The 17731-nt window shown below is 36.4% G+C and overlaps 3 protein-coding genes across 3 annotated transcripts; 2 read left to right on the forward strand and 1 right to left on the reverse strand.

Moving 5' to 3' along the window:
• The first annotated feature begins 3 nt into the window (after window positions 1-3).
• On the forward strand, window positions 4-4358 carry nsl1 (NSL1 component of MIS12 kinetochore complex). The gene is made up of 6 exons (XM_081379582.1): window positions 4-279; window positions 718-796; window positions 885-1012; window positions 3161-3215; window positions 3317-3384; window positions 3560-4358. The coding sequence occupies exons 1-6, from the start codon at window positions 112-114 to the stop codon at window positions 3797-3799; spliced, it is 738 nt and encodes a 245-aa protein (XP_081235708.1). The 5' UTR covers window positions 4-111; the 3' UTR covers window positions 3800-4358.
• Window positions 4359-4540: 182 nt separating this feature from the next.
• On the forward strand, window positions 4541-6399 carry batf3 (basic leucine zipper transcription factor, ATF-like 3). Its single transcript, XM_081379477.1, has 3 exons — window positions 4541-4806; window positions 5046-5150; window positions 5353-6399. Exons 1-3 carry the CDS (start codon window positions 4732-4734, stop codon window positions 5536-5538), a joined length of 366 nt encoding a protein of 121 aa, XP_081235603.1. The 5' UTR covers window positions 4541-4731; the 3' UTR covers window positions 5539-6399.
• A 6922-nt stretch (window positions 6400-13321) lies between these two features.
• On the reverse strand, window positions 13322-17731 carry atf3 (activating transcription factor 3). Its single transcript, XM_081378928.1, has 4 exons — window positions 17588-17731; window positions 15988-16238; window positions 15654-15761; window positions 13322-15520 (listed from the first exon to the last, which is right to left on the reverse strand). The coding sequence occupies exons 2-4, from the start codon at window positions 16228-16230 to the stop codon at window positions 15263-15265; spliced, it is 609 nt and encodes a 202-aa protein (XP_081235054.1). The 5' UTR covers window positions 16231-16238; window positions 17588-17731; the 3' UTR covers window positions 13322-15262.

Here is a 17731-nt window from a genome sequence, read left to right on the forward strand (position 1 = left end):
ATTGCGCGAAGGGTGGAACGTTTCTTCAGCAGAATTGTTTTTCAGGGTTTGTTTCGTAGTAACACATTCTGCTTCCGTTTCCAGTGTTATTTTGAAAAATAAGCGGCAGTCATGGAGGACGACCGTGCAAGTGGGGCGGATTCGAGAGTAAATGTAAAGTCGAAAAAAATTGTTCGTGATCAACTTGAAAAGTATAAAGAGTTATTTAAAAAGTTGTTCGATGGCCAATGCCATATTTCTCAGGAAGATAAGGCCAAACTGTTGCAAGAAATGGTTGTGGTAAGTCTAGTAACATAAACGATATGTCAGTTGGATTATTGTTGTCCATATCAAGTTTACCATGTTTTTTTTTTTTTTTTACTATAGTAACACCATATGTTTTCCCTGTGGTATTTTTGTGGTAATCATAAGTTACTTATGACATCGACTTTTATTGCATCTGTGGCTGTAGTTATCCTTACGAAAATAAACCATGGTTTTACTACAAATAAAACCAAAAAAACATGGTATTTGTAGTAAAAATGTGGTTATACAAATGGTAAGCAATCCGCCAAAAATGACATGGTTACTATACTTTTACTATAACAAAACTATGGTAAATTTTTGTAATGGTAAATGTGTTTAGACTAATTAACTCAAAAGTGTTTTTCATCATCTTTGTTGTCATAGTCTTTGTTTTTTCTCCCATTCACCTTATTTGTCTCTTTTATCTTTTAGAATTTTGAATTCACGGTACAAGAAAATATAGTTATTGGTGGCTTGTCATGGGACGAGGCGTCAGAGGAATATTGTGAAGGTAAGTTGCTGTCACAGTTTCAGAGAACTTATTTTGCAAACTGAGGCCACAACATAATTAATCTTTTTTTTTATATATATATATATAGATAATGAAAGCACTGTAAATGACATTCTGGATGAGAAGATAGTAGAGACCGCCTGCAAACGCAACTCTTACCCAAAACAAATACGCAAGCAGGTTGTGCGATCATTAAGAGCAGAGAGGAAACTTCTGGTGAGACATGCTGTTTTTCTTTTCATTTGAAACTCCATTACACAAATAATTATGAATTATGAATGATTATTAGAAGTCTGTATGTATAGACTGTACTTGCATAGATTTACAAACTTTTATGTTAGATGCGATTAATCGATTTGACAGCACTAATAGTCTATGATTGGATCATTATTGCAGTGATTATTATGCTTCTAGCGTGTTATATGTTTGGCAACAGTTCTTCTAACCCTAATTGATGAAATATGATACATCTTGTGATGTTATTTCCATCAAGAGGTGCATACATTTTTTGTCAAGATCTTGTATTGGCAATGCTACTCCAGTAAAGTCTACTCCAGCACATCCCAAAGACTTTCAATGGATTTAAGGTTTGGAAATGATTCTTCATGCTCCCTCCCAATAATTCTTTCACAATCTGAACCTGATGAATCTTGACATTGTCATCCTAGAATATGGCCATGGTGTGTCTTCCTACATGGTTGTTTAAAGCTACACTGTGTAGGATTTTCTCCCATCTAGCGGTGAAATTGTATATGACTACCAACTGAATATTACTTTCTAGCCCCTCCCATTCCGAGCGCGTTTTAACTGCTACGGTGGCCGTATTATTTCAAATCTGCCGGCAGTCGTGAGTAATCTCCCCCTCGCATCCGTCACGGTGCCACTGAGTGTAAAAACGTGAAAGGCGAAGCTTTAATTTCCAGGTATGTCCCTCTTTGTCTAATTTTTTTTTTTAAGATGGATGCGCAACATGGCTTCCGCCATTCGAGCGACTCGCTCGTATGTATTCTAAATCGCAGATTATACACTTACGAGAATACTTAATTAGTTGGTTGAAGTGATTACACATGAATGAGAATGTATAATTTTCAAAGAACAAAATGTTTTTTGTTAAAAATCAACTTAAAATATTACACAGTGTACCTTTAAGATATGAAAAGCTACACACTCCATTAATTAGGGTTAGAAGAACTGTTGCCAATCATACAATAAGCTAGAAACATAATAACCACTGCAATAATGATCCAATCATGGACTCTTAAGCATTTGCCTATTTAAAGGAACACTCCACCGTTTTTTGAAATAGGGCTTATTCATCTTCTTTCCTACATTTAGATAGGTGGGCAAATGCATTTTTGTCTCAGTGCATGCATTGTTTTAGTTTGACAGGGTCGGCGCTAGCTTAGCTTAGCATAATGAATGGAATCCTTTGTTGCCAGCTAGCATGTCCTTAGTAAAAGTGATATAAAAAATGTAAAAAAAAACCCACCTAATTTCTTCTTGTGGCCTGCGTATTCACAATGAGTACAAATAGCGATTCAGATTAACACTAGGCGATTTCCTAGGCAGATATTGACTTATATATTAAGGACTATATTAGGGGGAAGCACTGCTACTTGGGCGTGATATCTCTGCGCCCAAGTAGAAGTGCTTTGCCTGTGCTTCCCCCTAATATAGTCCCAAGTCAATATCTGCATAGGAAATCGCCTAGTGTTAATCTGCATCGCTATTTGTACTCATTGTGAATACGCAGGCCACAAGAAGTAATTAGGTGGGGTTTTTTTTTTTATATATCACTTTTACTAAGGACATGCTAGCTGGCAACAAAGCATTCCATTCATTATGCTAAGCTAAGCTAGCGCCGACCCTTTCAAACTAAAACAATGCATACACTGAGACAAAAATGCATTTGCCCACCTATCTAAATGTAGGAAAGAAGATGAATAAGCCCTATTTCAAAAAACGGTGGAGTGTTCCTTTAAATCCAAACTGCGATGTTTCTAAGGAAAACATAATCAATCAATTAATTAATCAGTAATAAAATTAGCAAATTACTAATAGTTTTAATATGATTATATTTTTATTATTTGTTAAATTTGAACTATTTGGGAACACCCATCACACTGTAAATTAATAATGTTAAACATTTAGATGTTCCGCCTCTGGCCACTAGGTGTCCTAATATATTCAAAAATGGTCTATTGTGTTTGCTGTAACTCATATGAGACACTGGGATAAAAAGTGCAATAAACTTTTATGCTTTTTCTGAGAACAGCTCAGCTTGATTTTCTAGAAAGACTGAATCCCCTGATGTTGCTGTGTGTATGTAGTTCATATGTTTTTACTGTTCATCCATTATTTTAGGGTTTGTATGAACAGTCAGTGAAGCCACAAGACATAAAGCCGGATCCAGCTCAAGGTGTGTTCCCCCATCCTTTTTTTTATTTGCAAAAGTACATTGCGATACAAACAGTGCTTTATGCAATATTAATAAATACCTGTTAAACATTGTTTTCACAGACACTATCATCAGAAATGTTTCCGATGCTGCACCTACAATGTTCAAACAAGCCAGTACGGTTATGAAGGTACAAATCAATGTTATTTACCTTCATACAGTTCTTCTGGATTGCATGTTACTATGTGCTTGTCTATTTGAGCTTAAAAATCTTTAAGTATACTAACTAGCTGAAAATTTCAGTGATAGCTATAGACAAAAATACATTTGTATTAACATTCCCCATTTTCCTTCATTCTATTCAGTCTCTGAAAAGTCTGAAGCAGGCAGCTGAGGGCTTGCGTCAAGTTCTCGACATGCAGACTTCAGCGGAGACGGTGGAAGTCTACAGAGAAGTGTTCGGCAGCTCAGTAGGAGAGGTCTGTCCAGACCCTCACCACAGGCTTCCATCCAGCATCAAAAGAGCTGCTTCTGATTCAGAGTACAGTTCAGACTATGTTCCTGCTCCAAAAATCATCCAAAAGACTGATGCAAATGCAACTTAATGTGTATGTGTATGTGTTTGTGCGTTCGTGTGGAGAAGGGCAGTATAGGAGTGCATTGACACCTTCTACTAAATAAGTGTTTTTATGCTGATTCATACCCATTTAATGTAAAGAGATATTCTAGTCAGAAATACTCTGTGCATGTAGTTTCGAAGAAAATAAGTGTTTCATCACTTTCTTTTTCCATTAAATCCATTAAATTACATTTTTAGAGAACTGTTGTGCTGATGTGGTCCAGGTTCATACCACAAGGTGTTCTTGGTCTACCAGTCTTGGTTTCCAAATGAACTGGCATTTTTTTTATTATTATTAAACACGTGGACTAATTAAACATTGTTTGAAAGGGTCCCTCTTTTGTATCCCTCATGAAGAAAAATGAAAATCTGACACTATATTTTTTTACGTCTCATTTTCTCCAAAAGGATGGAGGAATACATGTACATATCAAGTCTTTTTTGGTCATTAAACTGACAAAATTGTAAAGTAAACGGATTGAAAAGAATATCGGGGTTAATTTATATTTCTATCAAACCCATAATAGTGTCGTAACTTTGACCACAAAGTTAGTAATGGCTGTCAAACATGTTACCTTTTATAAGGAATGTTACGTAAATGTAACTTAGTTGATTACCCCATACAATGTTTAAATAATTATAAAAAAAAAAAAAAACGGTCATTTCGGGAATGACCCAAAAGCGAAAACCGACAGAAGTTAGGCTACTGTGGCGTCTAGAGAGCACCACGTGACTTCAAAGAACATCCGCCGACGGCATTTGCAAGAAATCACTAATGTCACTGTAGCACGTTGACTGACAGTTTAAAAATGTCTACCTTTGCGCTAATTAACACGGCTTCCTAATTCGCTGCTTTAATTTTCTATCCAGTTTAGTGGGCGTAAGTCTTCATTGTGCTCGTGCTCTCCTGCACCTGTCATGTCACTTTTCAATGCGACAAGTAACTTTACTCGAAATGATGCTCCAGCTTTACGGTTGTTCCGAAAGAGTGAGGTATGTTACTTTTTATGCTTGTTTCTCTTCTTTAAATAATTACAAACGCATAAACAATGTTATAAATGAGTGAAAATGTAGTCTACATAATTTACAAACAACTTTCTAACATTCTCATCGATGGATCACTGCCACCCAAAATGATTTTATGGTTTACTAATACATTAATCCTGCACAGTAATGTAAAATGTACAAGAAACGACACAGCATAACTTCTACAACATCTGATTATGATTCAGAGCTCTGATGATGATGAGAAAAGGTTGAAAAGAAGAGAAAAGAACCGAGTTGCTGCACAGAGAAGCCGCAAAAAACAAACCCAGAGAGCTGACGAGTTACACGAGGTTTGCAACCTGCTTATTATATATAGCCTACTTTATAGAATGTAAAATATGTTGATTTCAGCATTTATTTATTTTCTGATAAACCGCAGGTTTAACTTTTTTTTTTGCCTCATACAGACATATGTTGACAATTGTGGGTGAAAATACACCAAATGCATGTGATTGATGTGGTTTTTGACATACTGAAATTTTGTGTAACCAGGAATACGAGTGTCTGGAACAGGAGAACAGCATGCTGAGGAAGGAAGTCCAGCTTTTGATTGAGGAACAGCAATGCTTAACAGATGCCCTCAAAGCCCATGAGCCTTTATGCCCTGTCTTGAACTGTGGTATGACCTCCACAACACGGTCCACAGGCACAGTGCCACCCGAGTTTATGTCTAGATAAAGACATTCACATCTGACGCTCATGGTGTCTGAATTTCCATTTAAGGGTAAATGAAGTATCCTAAATGCAAGTGATTCATGCAGACTTGCGGCATGAAGTTTTTATGCTTTTTATTTTAAAGTATTAACCCGTGAGTTCAGTATGCTGTGTTTTCCGTTAACATGCAGTTGAAATATTAATTCACGCTCAAACATTCTCGTTTGCATTTTGACAGGTTCAGAATACAGATTCTCTGTAGTCGTATGTTACTTTTCCCATGGGGTTATGCCTCACGTGAATAAATCCACCATATTTACTGTGATAGAGTCCATAACCACTAACTAAACCATCTGTTTACCACAGTTAGTGGGCTGTGAATGAACGACATGCGAGAAGGGACTTCTGCTTTAAGAGAGCGTATCCGACCAAAATACCTAAGGTTGGTTTCAAAACTCTGTTACTGCAGTTTTGTTATGGCTGCACTATTAAAAATAACCACAACAGCTTAATTCAAATGTCAGTGTTACTATTCTGTCTTGCAAAATAGTTGCAAGATTATTATTTATCTGCCTTACTTAGTGTGGCCGATGACGCAATTTTCTTCTAGAAACAAACTTTGTTGTATCATTTTCATGTTATCAATGTGAAGCTGCTTTGATACAATCTGTATTGCAAAAAGCGCTATATAAATAAATGTGAGTTGACTTGCATGTTCATGTTTTGCTGTGGGTGTGTATCGTAAGTGTTAGGAGAATTATTTTATTGTAATAAAAAGGAATCACTCTGTTTATAAACTCTATGACGCAGATGCATGTTGAAATCCAGTATTACTTAAATTGTAATAGTGATACAATTTCTATTAAAATGAGGTCACTGAACCAGAAAAGGACCAAATGTGTATTTTTTTTTTTCTTTTCTCATTTGTGTTGAAACCATATCTGGGGGTGGTTGCGGTAAGATGGTGGTCAGATTTTTTTCTTGCATGTATCACTTCCTCAAACTCCCATGGGCTTACCTTCCTAACCAGTGCAGGGTACACACTTCTATATTTCTCTTCCAGTTTTCTCTTCTCTTCTGAAAAGTCCTAGCGTTCCACATGGATCTGTTGACTTTCGTTTTAAAACGTTAAAGTCGAAAAGCATTGTTTGAGAATGTAAAAAACATTCGAGTATAATTAGTATATTTGTTTGTTCATGACTATGCTAGTGCATATGGAATTGTTTAGAATGGCTTTAGTGTAAAGGATTTCTTCAGAAAAAGTATTGCATTAACTTTGATTTGGGAATTGTTTAGCGCACAAGTTTAAAATGCAGATTTTTTTTTTCATATCAATTACAATGATGCATAGCCTCATGATACTGTTTGCAACGCTATAAAAAGGGATTATTTTATACATGATGCATCACAAATGGGTCATCTGATATGTACAGTAGAGTAGAACCATATGAATGCAAATGGCAATGAAACTAATTCCTCTATTAACTTTCTGGTCACAAAGGTCTGTATTCCTGGATTTGAATGTATTACCTCTTCCCAAAATATCAGAGAGCTTCAGTAACAATAGACACAGAGCAAGTTCCGTATAAAAATGTCTTCTTTGGATGATTTAAAAAAATAAAAAATACATTCACACATAGCTTTCACATACATTTCTACTGTCACACGCATTCATTCTCCTTTCACATACATACATCTCTACTCTCACATTCACATTCATTCTCCTTTCACATACATACATTTCTACTGTCACACACATACATACATTTCTACTCTCACATTCATTCTCCTTTCACATACATACATTTCTACTCTCACATTCACATTCATTCTCCTTTCACATACATACATTTCTACTGTCACACGCATTCATTCTCCTTTCGCACATACATTTCTAATCTCACACACATTCTCCTTTCACATATGTTTTACAGAAAGAGTGATTTATTCGACTTATTTATTGAGAAATTGGTTCAGAGAATGGGATTTAGTGTTTTAGCAATTCAAAATTACTATGTTAATTTGGAAGTTTGAATAGGGGAGGGAGGGATTTACAGTTTTTCTCAGTCGCTTTGGTGCATTTCTCAAATCATCTTTAATATTTGCAAAGAAGTATGTGAATTCTCAAAACAATTCGTACAAACAGCACCACACGTTGGATTACCTGCAAAAGCCTGTAACTTACTCAAAATCTTTAGTTCATCTTCACAGTTACACTTTTACTAGTGGTCTGACAAAAAAATTACATTACAATATTATTGTGATACAGAAAAGAAAAAGAAAGAGGGGCACAAAGGCGAAAATGCAACATTAGAAAGGCAAACACAGGAAAGACTCCTTAGGCAGAACTTTGCTTTTGCATGCAGCACTGTATACAGCGGGGGAAATAAGTATTGAACACGTCATCATTTTTCTCAGTAAATATATTTCCAAAGGTGCTATTGACATGGAATTTTCACCAGATGTTGGTAACAACCCAAGTAAGCCATACATACAAAGAAACAGACAAAAATAAGTTCAGAAATGCAGTTATGTGTAATAATGTGAAATGACACAGGGAAAAAGTATTGAACACATGAAGAAAGGGAGGCGCAAAAAGGCATGGAAAGCCAAGACAACTGCTGAAAACTTACAGTAATTAAAAAGCAATCCAGCCCCCTGTCAGTGGACATTAATAACAGCTGGTTCAGTCCTAAATGATGGCCTACAAAAAGGTCTCATTGCCAAGGTGTCACACAAGACACATCTCATGATGGGTAAAAGCGAAGAGCTGTCTCAAGACCTTCGCAACCTAGTTGTTGCAAAACATAATGATGGCATTTGTTATAGGCGCCATTGTAAGCTTCTGAATGGTCCATAATACGGAAGCGGAAAGACAATAATTTCACCATAAATTTGCCTCGACCAGTGCTCCTCGCAAGATTTCTGATAGAGGAGTGAAAAGAATAATCAGAAGAGTTGTCCAAGAGCCAAGGATCACTTGTGGAGAGCTTCAAAAAGACCTGCGGATAGCAGGTACTGTTGTCTCAAAGAAAACAGTAAGTAATGCACTCCACCGCCATGGCCTGTATGCACGCTCACCACGCAAGACTCCATTACTGAAAAAAAAGCATGTTGAAGCTCATTTAAAGTTTGCTGCACAACATTTGGAAAAGCCAGTGAAATACTGGGAGAATATAGTGTGGTCACATGAGAGCAAAATTGAACTGTTTGGATGCCATAATACACACCATATTTGGAGGAGAAATGGCAGTGCACATTACCCTAAAAACACCATACAACTTGGTGTTGGCTCTTGGACTACTCTTCTGATTATTCTTTTCACTCCTCTATCAGAAATCTTGCGAGGAGCACTGGTCGAGGCAAATTTATGGTGAAATTATTGTCTTTCCACTTCTGTATTATGGCCCCAAAAGTGCTTAGAATGGCGTCTATAACCAATGCCATCATTATGTCTGCAACAATTAGGTTGCGAAGGTCTTGAGACAGCTGTTTGCTAGATGTGTCTTGTGTGACACCTTGGCAATGAGACCTTTTTGTAGGCCATCATTTGGGACTGAACCAGCTGTTATTAATTTCCACTGACAGGGGGCTGGATTGCTTTTTAATTACTGTAAGTTTTCAGCAGTTGTCTTGGCTTTCCATGCCTTTTTGCGCCTCCCTTTCTACATGTGTTCAATACTTTTTCCCTGTGTCATTGCACATTATTACACATAACTTCATTTCTGAACTTATTTTTGTTTGTTTCTTTGTATGTATGGCTTACTTGGGTTGTTACCAACATCTGGTGAAAATTTCATGTCAATAGCACCTTTGGAAATATATTTACTGAGAAAAATGATGACGTGTTCAATACTTATTTCCCCCGCTGTATATGCTTGCCAACTGAGGGTTCATGAGATGCAACTTTGAGCTATTTCAGAGAACTGATTTCTCATTGGTTGATCTAGTGAAAGTCAAGATTCACCTGCACAATTCATCAATTCATGGCACATTTACAAAAACTCTAATAGAAATGTGTAGTAGACATGCTTGACAGTTTATGGCAACTAGATCAACCATTTTGCATTTAATGACTTATACGATGAACTAATGATGTTTTGAGGGGTAAGAAGACTATTGCACGGAGAACTGTGCAATACATTTTGAGCAGCATGGCATTAGCAACTGATAATGTAGGAAACCGCAGACAATTGTACGTAACCAATTGCATGAATGTACCAAAGCAATCGCAACTTGTTCAGAAGAATGAGAAGCTGCTTTTATGATGTGCACAAGCGACTAGATGATGTGGAAGTTGAACAAGTAGTTTTGAGAATTTCATTTCTGATCTGAGAAATGCACCAAAGCGACTGAGAAAAACTGTAACGTAGGCTAATTATATTTAAAAGATGGATGGATGGATGGATGGATGGATGGATGGATGGATGGATGGATGGATGGATGGATGGATGGATGGATAGATAGATAGATAGATAGATAGATAGATAGATAGATAGATAGATAGATAGATAGATAGATAGATAGATAGATAGATAGATAGATAGATAGATAGATAGATAGATAGATAGATAGATAGATAGATAGATAGATAGATAGATGGGTCTTTTGTGGCCTAGTACAGTACAATTCCTTGATTGCCATGCCCTCTAGTGGACACATTGTTAATGAACATGCATCACAATTTTATTTTATCTAAATATTTTATTTAATCTATTTCTTTAATCTAAATATACTGAAAAATAGATATAGTTTGTATATAATCAGTTTAATCAATATTTGCAACAAATGTATGGCCTCTAGGCTACATCGTAAAAGTTCAGGCTGCGTCGGAGCTGTAAATGACTGTCTCTTCTTGTCACAACACGAAAATAGAAGGAAGTAGAAAAGATTATCAGGAACTGTTTATCATTTCCTTTAAAGTGGACATGTTTTCAAATCTGAAAAGAGGCGAATGCAAATTCCCATTTTGAAATGGGAAATTAGGGGTGTGCCTTCATTCTGTTATGGTAACTCTTCCTTCCTTATCTGTAAGTTCCTGGTAGAGACTGTTGGTCGTTGCCCTTGGGACTCGCATATAAAACAAACTCTTGGAAACCTAACAGGAACTTAAAGAAGAATGTGGACATTGAAGTTCCCACTGAACCCACGCTTCCTTGAGCTCCCTCGTAATAAAAAGAAGGGCATTTCCATGTTACTGGGCAGGAAGTTGTCTAGACTGTTCGCTGAATGCATCCATTAATCTACGGAAAGAAACTACAGGGTTGTGAAGGGTACTTTTTGTTTTTACCCTGAAGGAGTAAAAAGCAGTCCTGCCATCTTACAGGGTAAAAACCTGTCAGTCTGGAATGCATTACATCAAAACTTTAAAATCATTACAATCGTGTTCAAAGGTTATACCACTGGAGTTTGAAATAGCATTACAACACCCTTTTTGACATCTGAAGATTCCATTGCAACAGTTTTAAATGGTTGCATCAGAATGTGAAGTTTCCGCTGATTGCATTTGCCAAGGGCTGTGACCATGTTTGTTCACATTCTGACCGGGCAAAGTGCTGTGCATTACTGTGAAAGTCGGGTCAAGGAGTTAGGATCAGGGTCACTTCCAGCTCACTGTAAGATTTCAAAGGAATGCAATGTATTTTGTAGGCCTATTTAAATAGAAATCAGAAAAAATTCATTTCACATTCAAAATATTTATGTCCCATGTTATGCATTCTGTGCGGTGATCATTTAGTTCCAAAGATGTATTCATACCTGGTTGAATTATTTTAATTACAAATAGTGATTCATTTTAGTGCACTGATTGGGAAACAAATGTGAACAAGGAGTGTTTGTTTCCTAGTGATGGTAATACAGCGTTTCTTTATGGGCGCTTTATGTTTTCTGAAAAGAGGTGGAAGTTATCCGGGAGTAATTTCTTAGAGTTTATCATCACGTCTGACATCAATCTGCCTCAGCGATGATGAAGCAATGAGTAGCAATCGGACTTGATTGCCCCATAAATATGTTTTTCTACTTTAAGAGATGAGCACAAACATAAGAATGATTCGAGTTCAAACTGAACTGGAGCACAGCAAATAAAAAGGCCAAAAGGGATGGTTTTTATTGTGGATCACGGAAAGGGTGGCGTGCAAAGCAACGGTGGGACAAAGGATTTTAATTTAGGTTTTCAACAGATTATCAATGGCCATATAAGATTTAATATTTAACTCACCTTTGACTCTGGCAGAGAACATCAAACTTGGGAGTTGGAACCTTGTTTTTATTTAGTGCCATATTCACATTAAAGGCTATTTTTGATTTGTCAGTAGACAAAAAAGCCTCTTATAATATATATATATATTTGGTAGAATTTCTAAACATTGCCTGGTTGCATCTTGTATTTGTTATTGATAATCAATGCAGTCTTTGTTAAAGGGATAGTTCACTTTGAAAGTAAATTTTGGTATGTTTTAGCTTACCTCAAGGGCATCCAAGATGTAGGTGTCTTTTCTTCCGCAGTAGTTTCAATTTTGATATTTTTAGGTCAAACCGTTCTTGTCTGTCAGTCATATAATGCAGGTCTATGGTTACTGTCTCAAAGAGCATGCACAGAGTCCAAAATAAACCAATTCCCCGTCGTCCAAATTAAACAATTCCCCATCGTAAGTACACATTGATGGCCTAAGACACGAAACGAGCGGTTTGTGTGAGAAAACGAACAGTATTTATATCGTTGTTGTTACCTCTTGAACACAGCCGCCTCCAAGTGATCTGAGGGCGCGGGCGGGTATAGATATATACACTAGATGTCACCTTGGCTACTGCAGTTCATTGGAACGAAACCGTAGCCAAGGCGACATCTAGTGTATATATCTATACCCGCCTGCGCCCTCAGATCACTTGGACGTGGTTTTCAAGAGGTAACAACAACGATATAAATACTGTTCGTTTTCTCACACAAACCGCTCGTTTCGTGTCTTAGGCCATCAATGTGTACTTACGATGGGGAATTGTTTAATTTGGACGATGGGGAATTGTTTTAATTTGGACTCTGTGCATGCTCTTTGAGACAGTGACCATAGACCTGCATTATATGACTGACAGACAAGAACGGTTTGACCTAAAAATTTCAAAATTGAAACTACTGCGGAAAAAAAGACACCTACATCTTGGATGCCCTTGAGGTAAGCTAAAACATACCAAAATTTTAATTTCAAAGTGAACTATCCCTTTAATGCGTATTTTTATCCCTATTAAAACCAGTCATGCTAAGTGACTCCCTCTCAAAGAGAAATGTTTAAAGGTACTTTTAGTTCCTGTACAACCACGTTTCTTTTTTTTTTTTTCTAGAAATTGTTTTTGAAAATGAACCAATTATTTCAAATTCTGAATAATTCCTGCATTTTTCCCCAGAAAGGGAGTTACCAAAAACTCAGGTATGTTCCAGGGAATTTCAGAAGACTTTTTCTAGAAGCCTTCCAATGCCATCCTCATCTTTAATCAATTACAAATCATAATACGTGTTTGCCTTCTATGAAACCACTCACTTCAACAGAAATAATTAAAGAATTCAAATAAAAATCAGCAGAAAATGCTGAATCATTGCGCTCGGGCTGCATGAACTTGATCACCTCAAGGGTTTACAGTCAGCACGTTTCTCAGGTTATACGTGTGCGGACTTGCCCTCCAGTAAATATCTCAACACAACTGCTTTTTGAACACCTTAAGCACATTTCAAGTAACAAGATGTTGCCTCTTCTGTATGGAGATCATATTTAAGCACATTTGACCTCAATAAAACCAGCAAAGCATGACTCAAATGCAAGTGGTATCTTTTTTTTATTAATAAAGTATCAAAAACAAACAACAGACAGTCAAAATGAAGCCATAATTTATAAATATGCAATTGAATGTTACAGCCCATTATCTTCTCAATCATGACTTCTGGCAGCAAGTGCACTTGAACTCTTTGACGTGGACAGAAATGACGTGATGGTTAAAACCTGGTATAACCACAAATAGAAAGCATAGCTTTGTTTTCATTGCACATTTAATGTCAGTAGTACCACATTTTGTGGCATGCCTATTTGAACAACCTAAAATAAAAGGAAAAAGCTACCTGACGCCTGCGTCACTTAACCTTCCAGTACATGACAGAACATACATTTAAACTATAGACAAAAACAAGAGGCAGAAGTTTGTGAAAAGATTAGGGAGTTTCCTCCATTTGGTAGAAATGGAGTGATTTTTAAAAAATTTCTAACACCTTTCTGTAATATTAGGCAATGCAGTCACAGGGCCTGATCAGATGTCTTGTGGTATGTATTTCTTCACTAACAACATGGCGTGACATTAAAAGTGCTTGACACATGATCCAGGAACATAACCAGACAATTATTAAGAGCTTTACGTTGAATATTTTAAGCTTTTTTTTTTTCTTTTCATTTAGGATAAGCTCAGCTAACAATAATATTCCAAGAACGTTTTGCTAACATTCCCATTAGGTTATGAAAACGTAATTTCTGAATGTTCTCTGAAACTTTTTTTTGGTTATGCAAGAATTAAGGGAATGTTCCAACATTTTTGCAAACATTATGGGAACGTTACCTCTGAAAGTTCTCTGAAACTTTAAAACGTCCAATTTTTCTGTCTTGGTTATGCAAACGTTCCATTTTAAACATTTTTGCAAACAATATGAGAATGTCACTTTTGAATGTTCTCTTACAAAATAGTAGCTAGTAACATTAAAAAAAATGTTAATAACAGAAAAAGATGTATTAATAACAATGTATTAATAACGTTTTGAAAAACCACATAACTTTGAAGGAACATTCTATTAATGTTACTGGAAGAACATTTGCTCATAACTTTAAGAGAACCTCGTCAGAACGTTCTGAGATCGTTCCCTGTTAGCTGGGAGTGTAAAGGTTTGTGCATCTAGACAATAACAACACACAGCAACAGTATACATCAGAAAATAAGTATGTCCTTGCTAAAAAGCACAAAAACACTTTCTTTTTTCTTTTTCTTTTTTACAGTGGGCTGATAAATGCAGACCCTACTGCTCACAGCATTGTAACAATATAGTCAGATGGTTGAGGTGATAGACAGGCTTTCAGTGGTGAAGGGTAGAGACTTCCTTGTAAGTGGTGTCTCAAAGTCCACTCATCGTCGACTTCCTTGTTATTTTATCTGTTTTAGCATGAGTTTCCTGTAATATTTAGAGCCCAAGTCCTGAGAGATTAGTAGCAGCTTGAAATACTTCACATGGCATGTTATGTGGACACTTAACAAGACAGAGGCCACAGATACATGTAACTAAACTAAACAACTTCATTCCTCACCCTGTATGTCTGCCAAAAAAAATGAAAAAGTTACACACAAATCACTAGGTCTCCCCCCCTCACTAGAATAGTACTTGCTGTCAAACACACCGCCAGGGTTTCATTTAACCAACAAGCCGATAAATAAAGAGAATCACGTTGTTCTAGCATCAACATGACATCAAGCTTTGGTGCATACAAAAAGCATATCATGTTAAACATACATTTATGAACACGTTTAAATACGAGAAAAACGCATCAGACGTCCTTCAACACTTTAGTGCTTTAACAGTCTCTTTCTTTCAGTGTACATCAGACCGACCTTGAGCGGCATCATGGCAGGCACCCGTGTTTTAGTCCTTTATAACGTGGGTGAACCTTCCAGTGTTCCTTGGCGAGGGCTGCGGAGCCATTAGCTTCTTGCCTGTACAGTTTGTGATTCAGAGATGCCCACAGCTAGTTGGTATCGCGGTGTGTGTTGGTCCATTTATGGTTAGATTCAGACCCTGCAGGGAGGTCTCTTTGATTTGCTGGATGAAGAGCTTCCTTTCATCTTCAGGGGTCTGGCCGTTCTGAGCGCGGACGATACAGGTGGGCCTGTGCAGGTTGAGCATGTAAACTAGCTGCTGCTTTTGGTTCTTCAGCTCCTCAATCTGGGCTTTCAACTCGGCATTGATGGACTCCAGCTTCTCGGACTCCTGAATCGAAAAACAAAAGCCATTCATTAAATATAAATGAGTAAAATGTTTGTAATGTTTTATATATATATATATATATATATATATATTTATATATATACACACACAGTATATAAAGAGAAAATAAGCCTACCTTTTGTAAATGATCAGTTTTCTCCTTTTTCTTGTTTCGGCATTTTGCTGCTGCAACTTTGTTTCTTTCCCTCCTTCTTTTTCTTCTTTCAACCTCCTCTGGAGTGGCCTAAAATTATAATATTCATCACATACATTAAACATATGCCCACATTGTGTAATGAATATGGATTTCATGAAAAGATCTAATGATTCTGAATTAGGTCCACAAGTGGATGAACAATGAATTGTGCAAGCATGGCTTTTCTACGTGTGTGTTACTCAATATAACCAATGTGACATACAAGAAATCACATTCGTTTTAAATGTTATAACTGTAAAGGAGTCATTCTTACCACTCGCTTCATAACAGGTTGTTCAGTGGGTCGTTCGCTGTTCATACACGCTCGGTCAGTGGTCGCGGTGCTCATGCCGTTGGACATGCGTTTGTTCTGGATGGCGTAGCGCAGCTCCTCTTTCACTAATGGAGTGAAGTTGGTGAAGTCGTCCAGTGTGAGAGAGCCTGGCGGGGAGAGGCAGGGAACCAAAGCCGACGCACTGATCTCCAAGGAACCCAAACCAGGATGCTGAAGCATCATTCCGAAATCTATGACATATGAAGCAAGATTTAAGTCACGGTCTTAATAAGGAAAGATAATATCAAAGTTTTTGTAGTCAGTAACAAACTATCAAACTTCTCTATAAAATATTAGACGACCAACTTAGCTGTAAAAAAGTTAGTTGGTAAAATAGTTAGAATGTAAAAATGCTACTGTAAAAACCTATTGAATGATTAACTGTAAAAAAGAATAATAGTTAAATCAATACATAGTAAGTAATTGCACTGTAAAATATTGTAAAAATGTATTATAGAAATAAAAAGTATGAATTTATAAAATTGTATTAAATATACTCATACATTTATTATTTCAATATATTATTTACAATAGAAAAATATATTTAACAAGTCCATAAATATACTCTTAAAGTAAAATACTGTTATGATTTAGTGAGAAAGGGGTATTCCCAGACTCTCACATTTAGTTCATTTACATTTAGGTGCTTTTTGTTTGTAAATCTATGCTCTGTCTTATTATTATTATATTATAAGGCCACAGTTGCGACAGAGGCAAATTTTCATCAAAGTGAAGTTCATTAAAGCCTTATATTGTACCACATATTCTCAGTAGACTACATTTACAATGGCAAACAGATTTGAATAGCTCAAACAAGTTAGTAATTTAACACAGTATAATTTAACGACATGTACACAGAAAGTGTAACATAGTAATGCTTTTAACATCACATTATTCACCGTATTTTTTTTAAAGTCACAGTGACGTAGTACATTTAGCTTAGTCAATATAGCCTATCACACTTTCTTTATGTTATCGCTTTATTCAAAAGTTATGCGACTACATTCAATTACCATACTCAAATGTTTTGTAAAATATATGCTCTAATTATATGCATAGCAGGTCTACGATCATAATCAGTAGCCTATAATCCTGTAAAATCATCTTTAACTGTTTAATAAACTCTAATCCGGTGACACCGTAGCCTAAGTGTTGATCGCTAATATAAACTGTTATTGATGTAAAAAAATTGTTTCAAAGATTCGCCAACAGCATATCATAATCAGTTATTATTCAAATATTACAACACGAGTTACTGCAGCGCAGTTCCGCACGTTTTGCAACTACTCTTGAGAACAAGATAACTTAGATTATGAGATAAATTTTTTTTAATTAAATCTAAATACATATAGTAAAATATAAGATAACGTTTTGAATAGCTATTATAAACAATCGCTAGACCCCAAAACACAATTATGTTGAATTCAGTCACCGGTTTAGTTGATTTATTACAACATAGCCTCGACATTTTCCACAGTGTGTTCTAGAGCAGGTACAACAAAAACCCATAAATAACAAGTGAAACAATGTTGTCACTCACCTTGTTTTGGCTGAATAAAACGCGCGTGTTGTGATGCTCTCCACCGGCTCGAGTGTTCTCGCTCTCAGCTGGTAAAGTTACTGTTGTCGCCCGGCTCGTTGCATCACCCTTTTTAATGGCTGGAGGACGTGAACTACTACAAGA

The sequence above is a fragment of the Scardinius erythrophthalmus genome, assembly GCF_964197995.2.
Source record: "Scardinius erythrophthalmus genome assembly, chromosome: 11".
Classification (NCBI taxonomy): Eukaryota; Metazoa; Chordata; class Actinopteri; order Cypriniformes; family Leuciscidae; genus Scardinius; species Scardinius erythrophthalmus.

Excerpts from the sequence above, each read along its gene's own strand:
- nsl1 (XM_081379582.1), top strand. The coding sequence starts at position 112 with ATGGAGGACGACCGTGCAAGTGGGGCGGATTCGAGAGTAAATGTAAAG. Across the intron at positions 797-884 it reads GTCAGAGGAATATTGTGAAG|ATAATGAAAGCACTGTAAAT; the intron begins GTAAGTTGCTGT and ends ATATATATATAG. Across the intron at positions 3,385-3,559 it reads AAGCCAGTACGGTTATGAAG|TCTCTGAAAAGTCTGAAGCA; the intron begins GTACAAATCAAT and ends CATTCTATTCAG.
- batf3 (XM_081379477.1), top strand. The coding sequence starts at position 4,732 with ATGTCACTTTTCAATGCGACAAGTAACTTTACTCGAAATGATGCTCCA. Across the intron at positions 4,807-5,045 it reads GGTTGTTCCGAAAGAGTGAG|AGCTCTGATGATGATGAGAA; the intron begins GTATGTTACTTT and ends ATTATGATTCAG. Across the intron at positions 5,151-5,352 it reads GAGCTGACGAGTTACACGAG|GAATACGAGTGTCTGGAACA; the intron begins GTTTGCAACCTG and ends TTGTGTAACCAG.
- atf3 (XM_081378928.1), bottom strand. The coding sequence starts at position 16,230 with ATGATGCTTCAGCATCCTGGTTTGGGTTCCTTGGAGATCAGTGCGTCG. Across the intron at positions 15,762-15,987 it reads AACCTGTTATGAAGCGAGTG|GCCACTCCAGAGGAGGTTGA; the intron begins GTAAGAATGACT and ends TTATAATTTTAG. Across the intron at positions 15,521-15,653 it reads AAACTGATCATTTACAAAAG|GAGTCCGAGAAGCTGGAGTC; the intron begins GTAGGCTTATTT and ends TTTTCGATTCAG.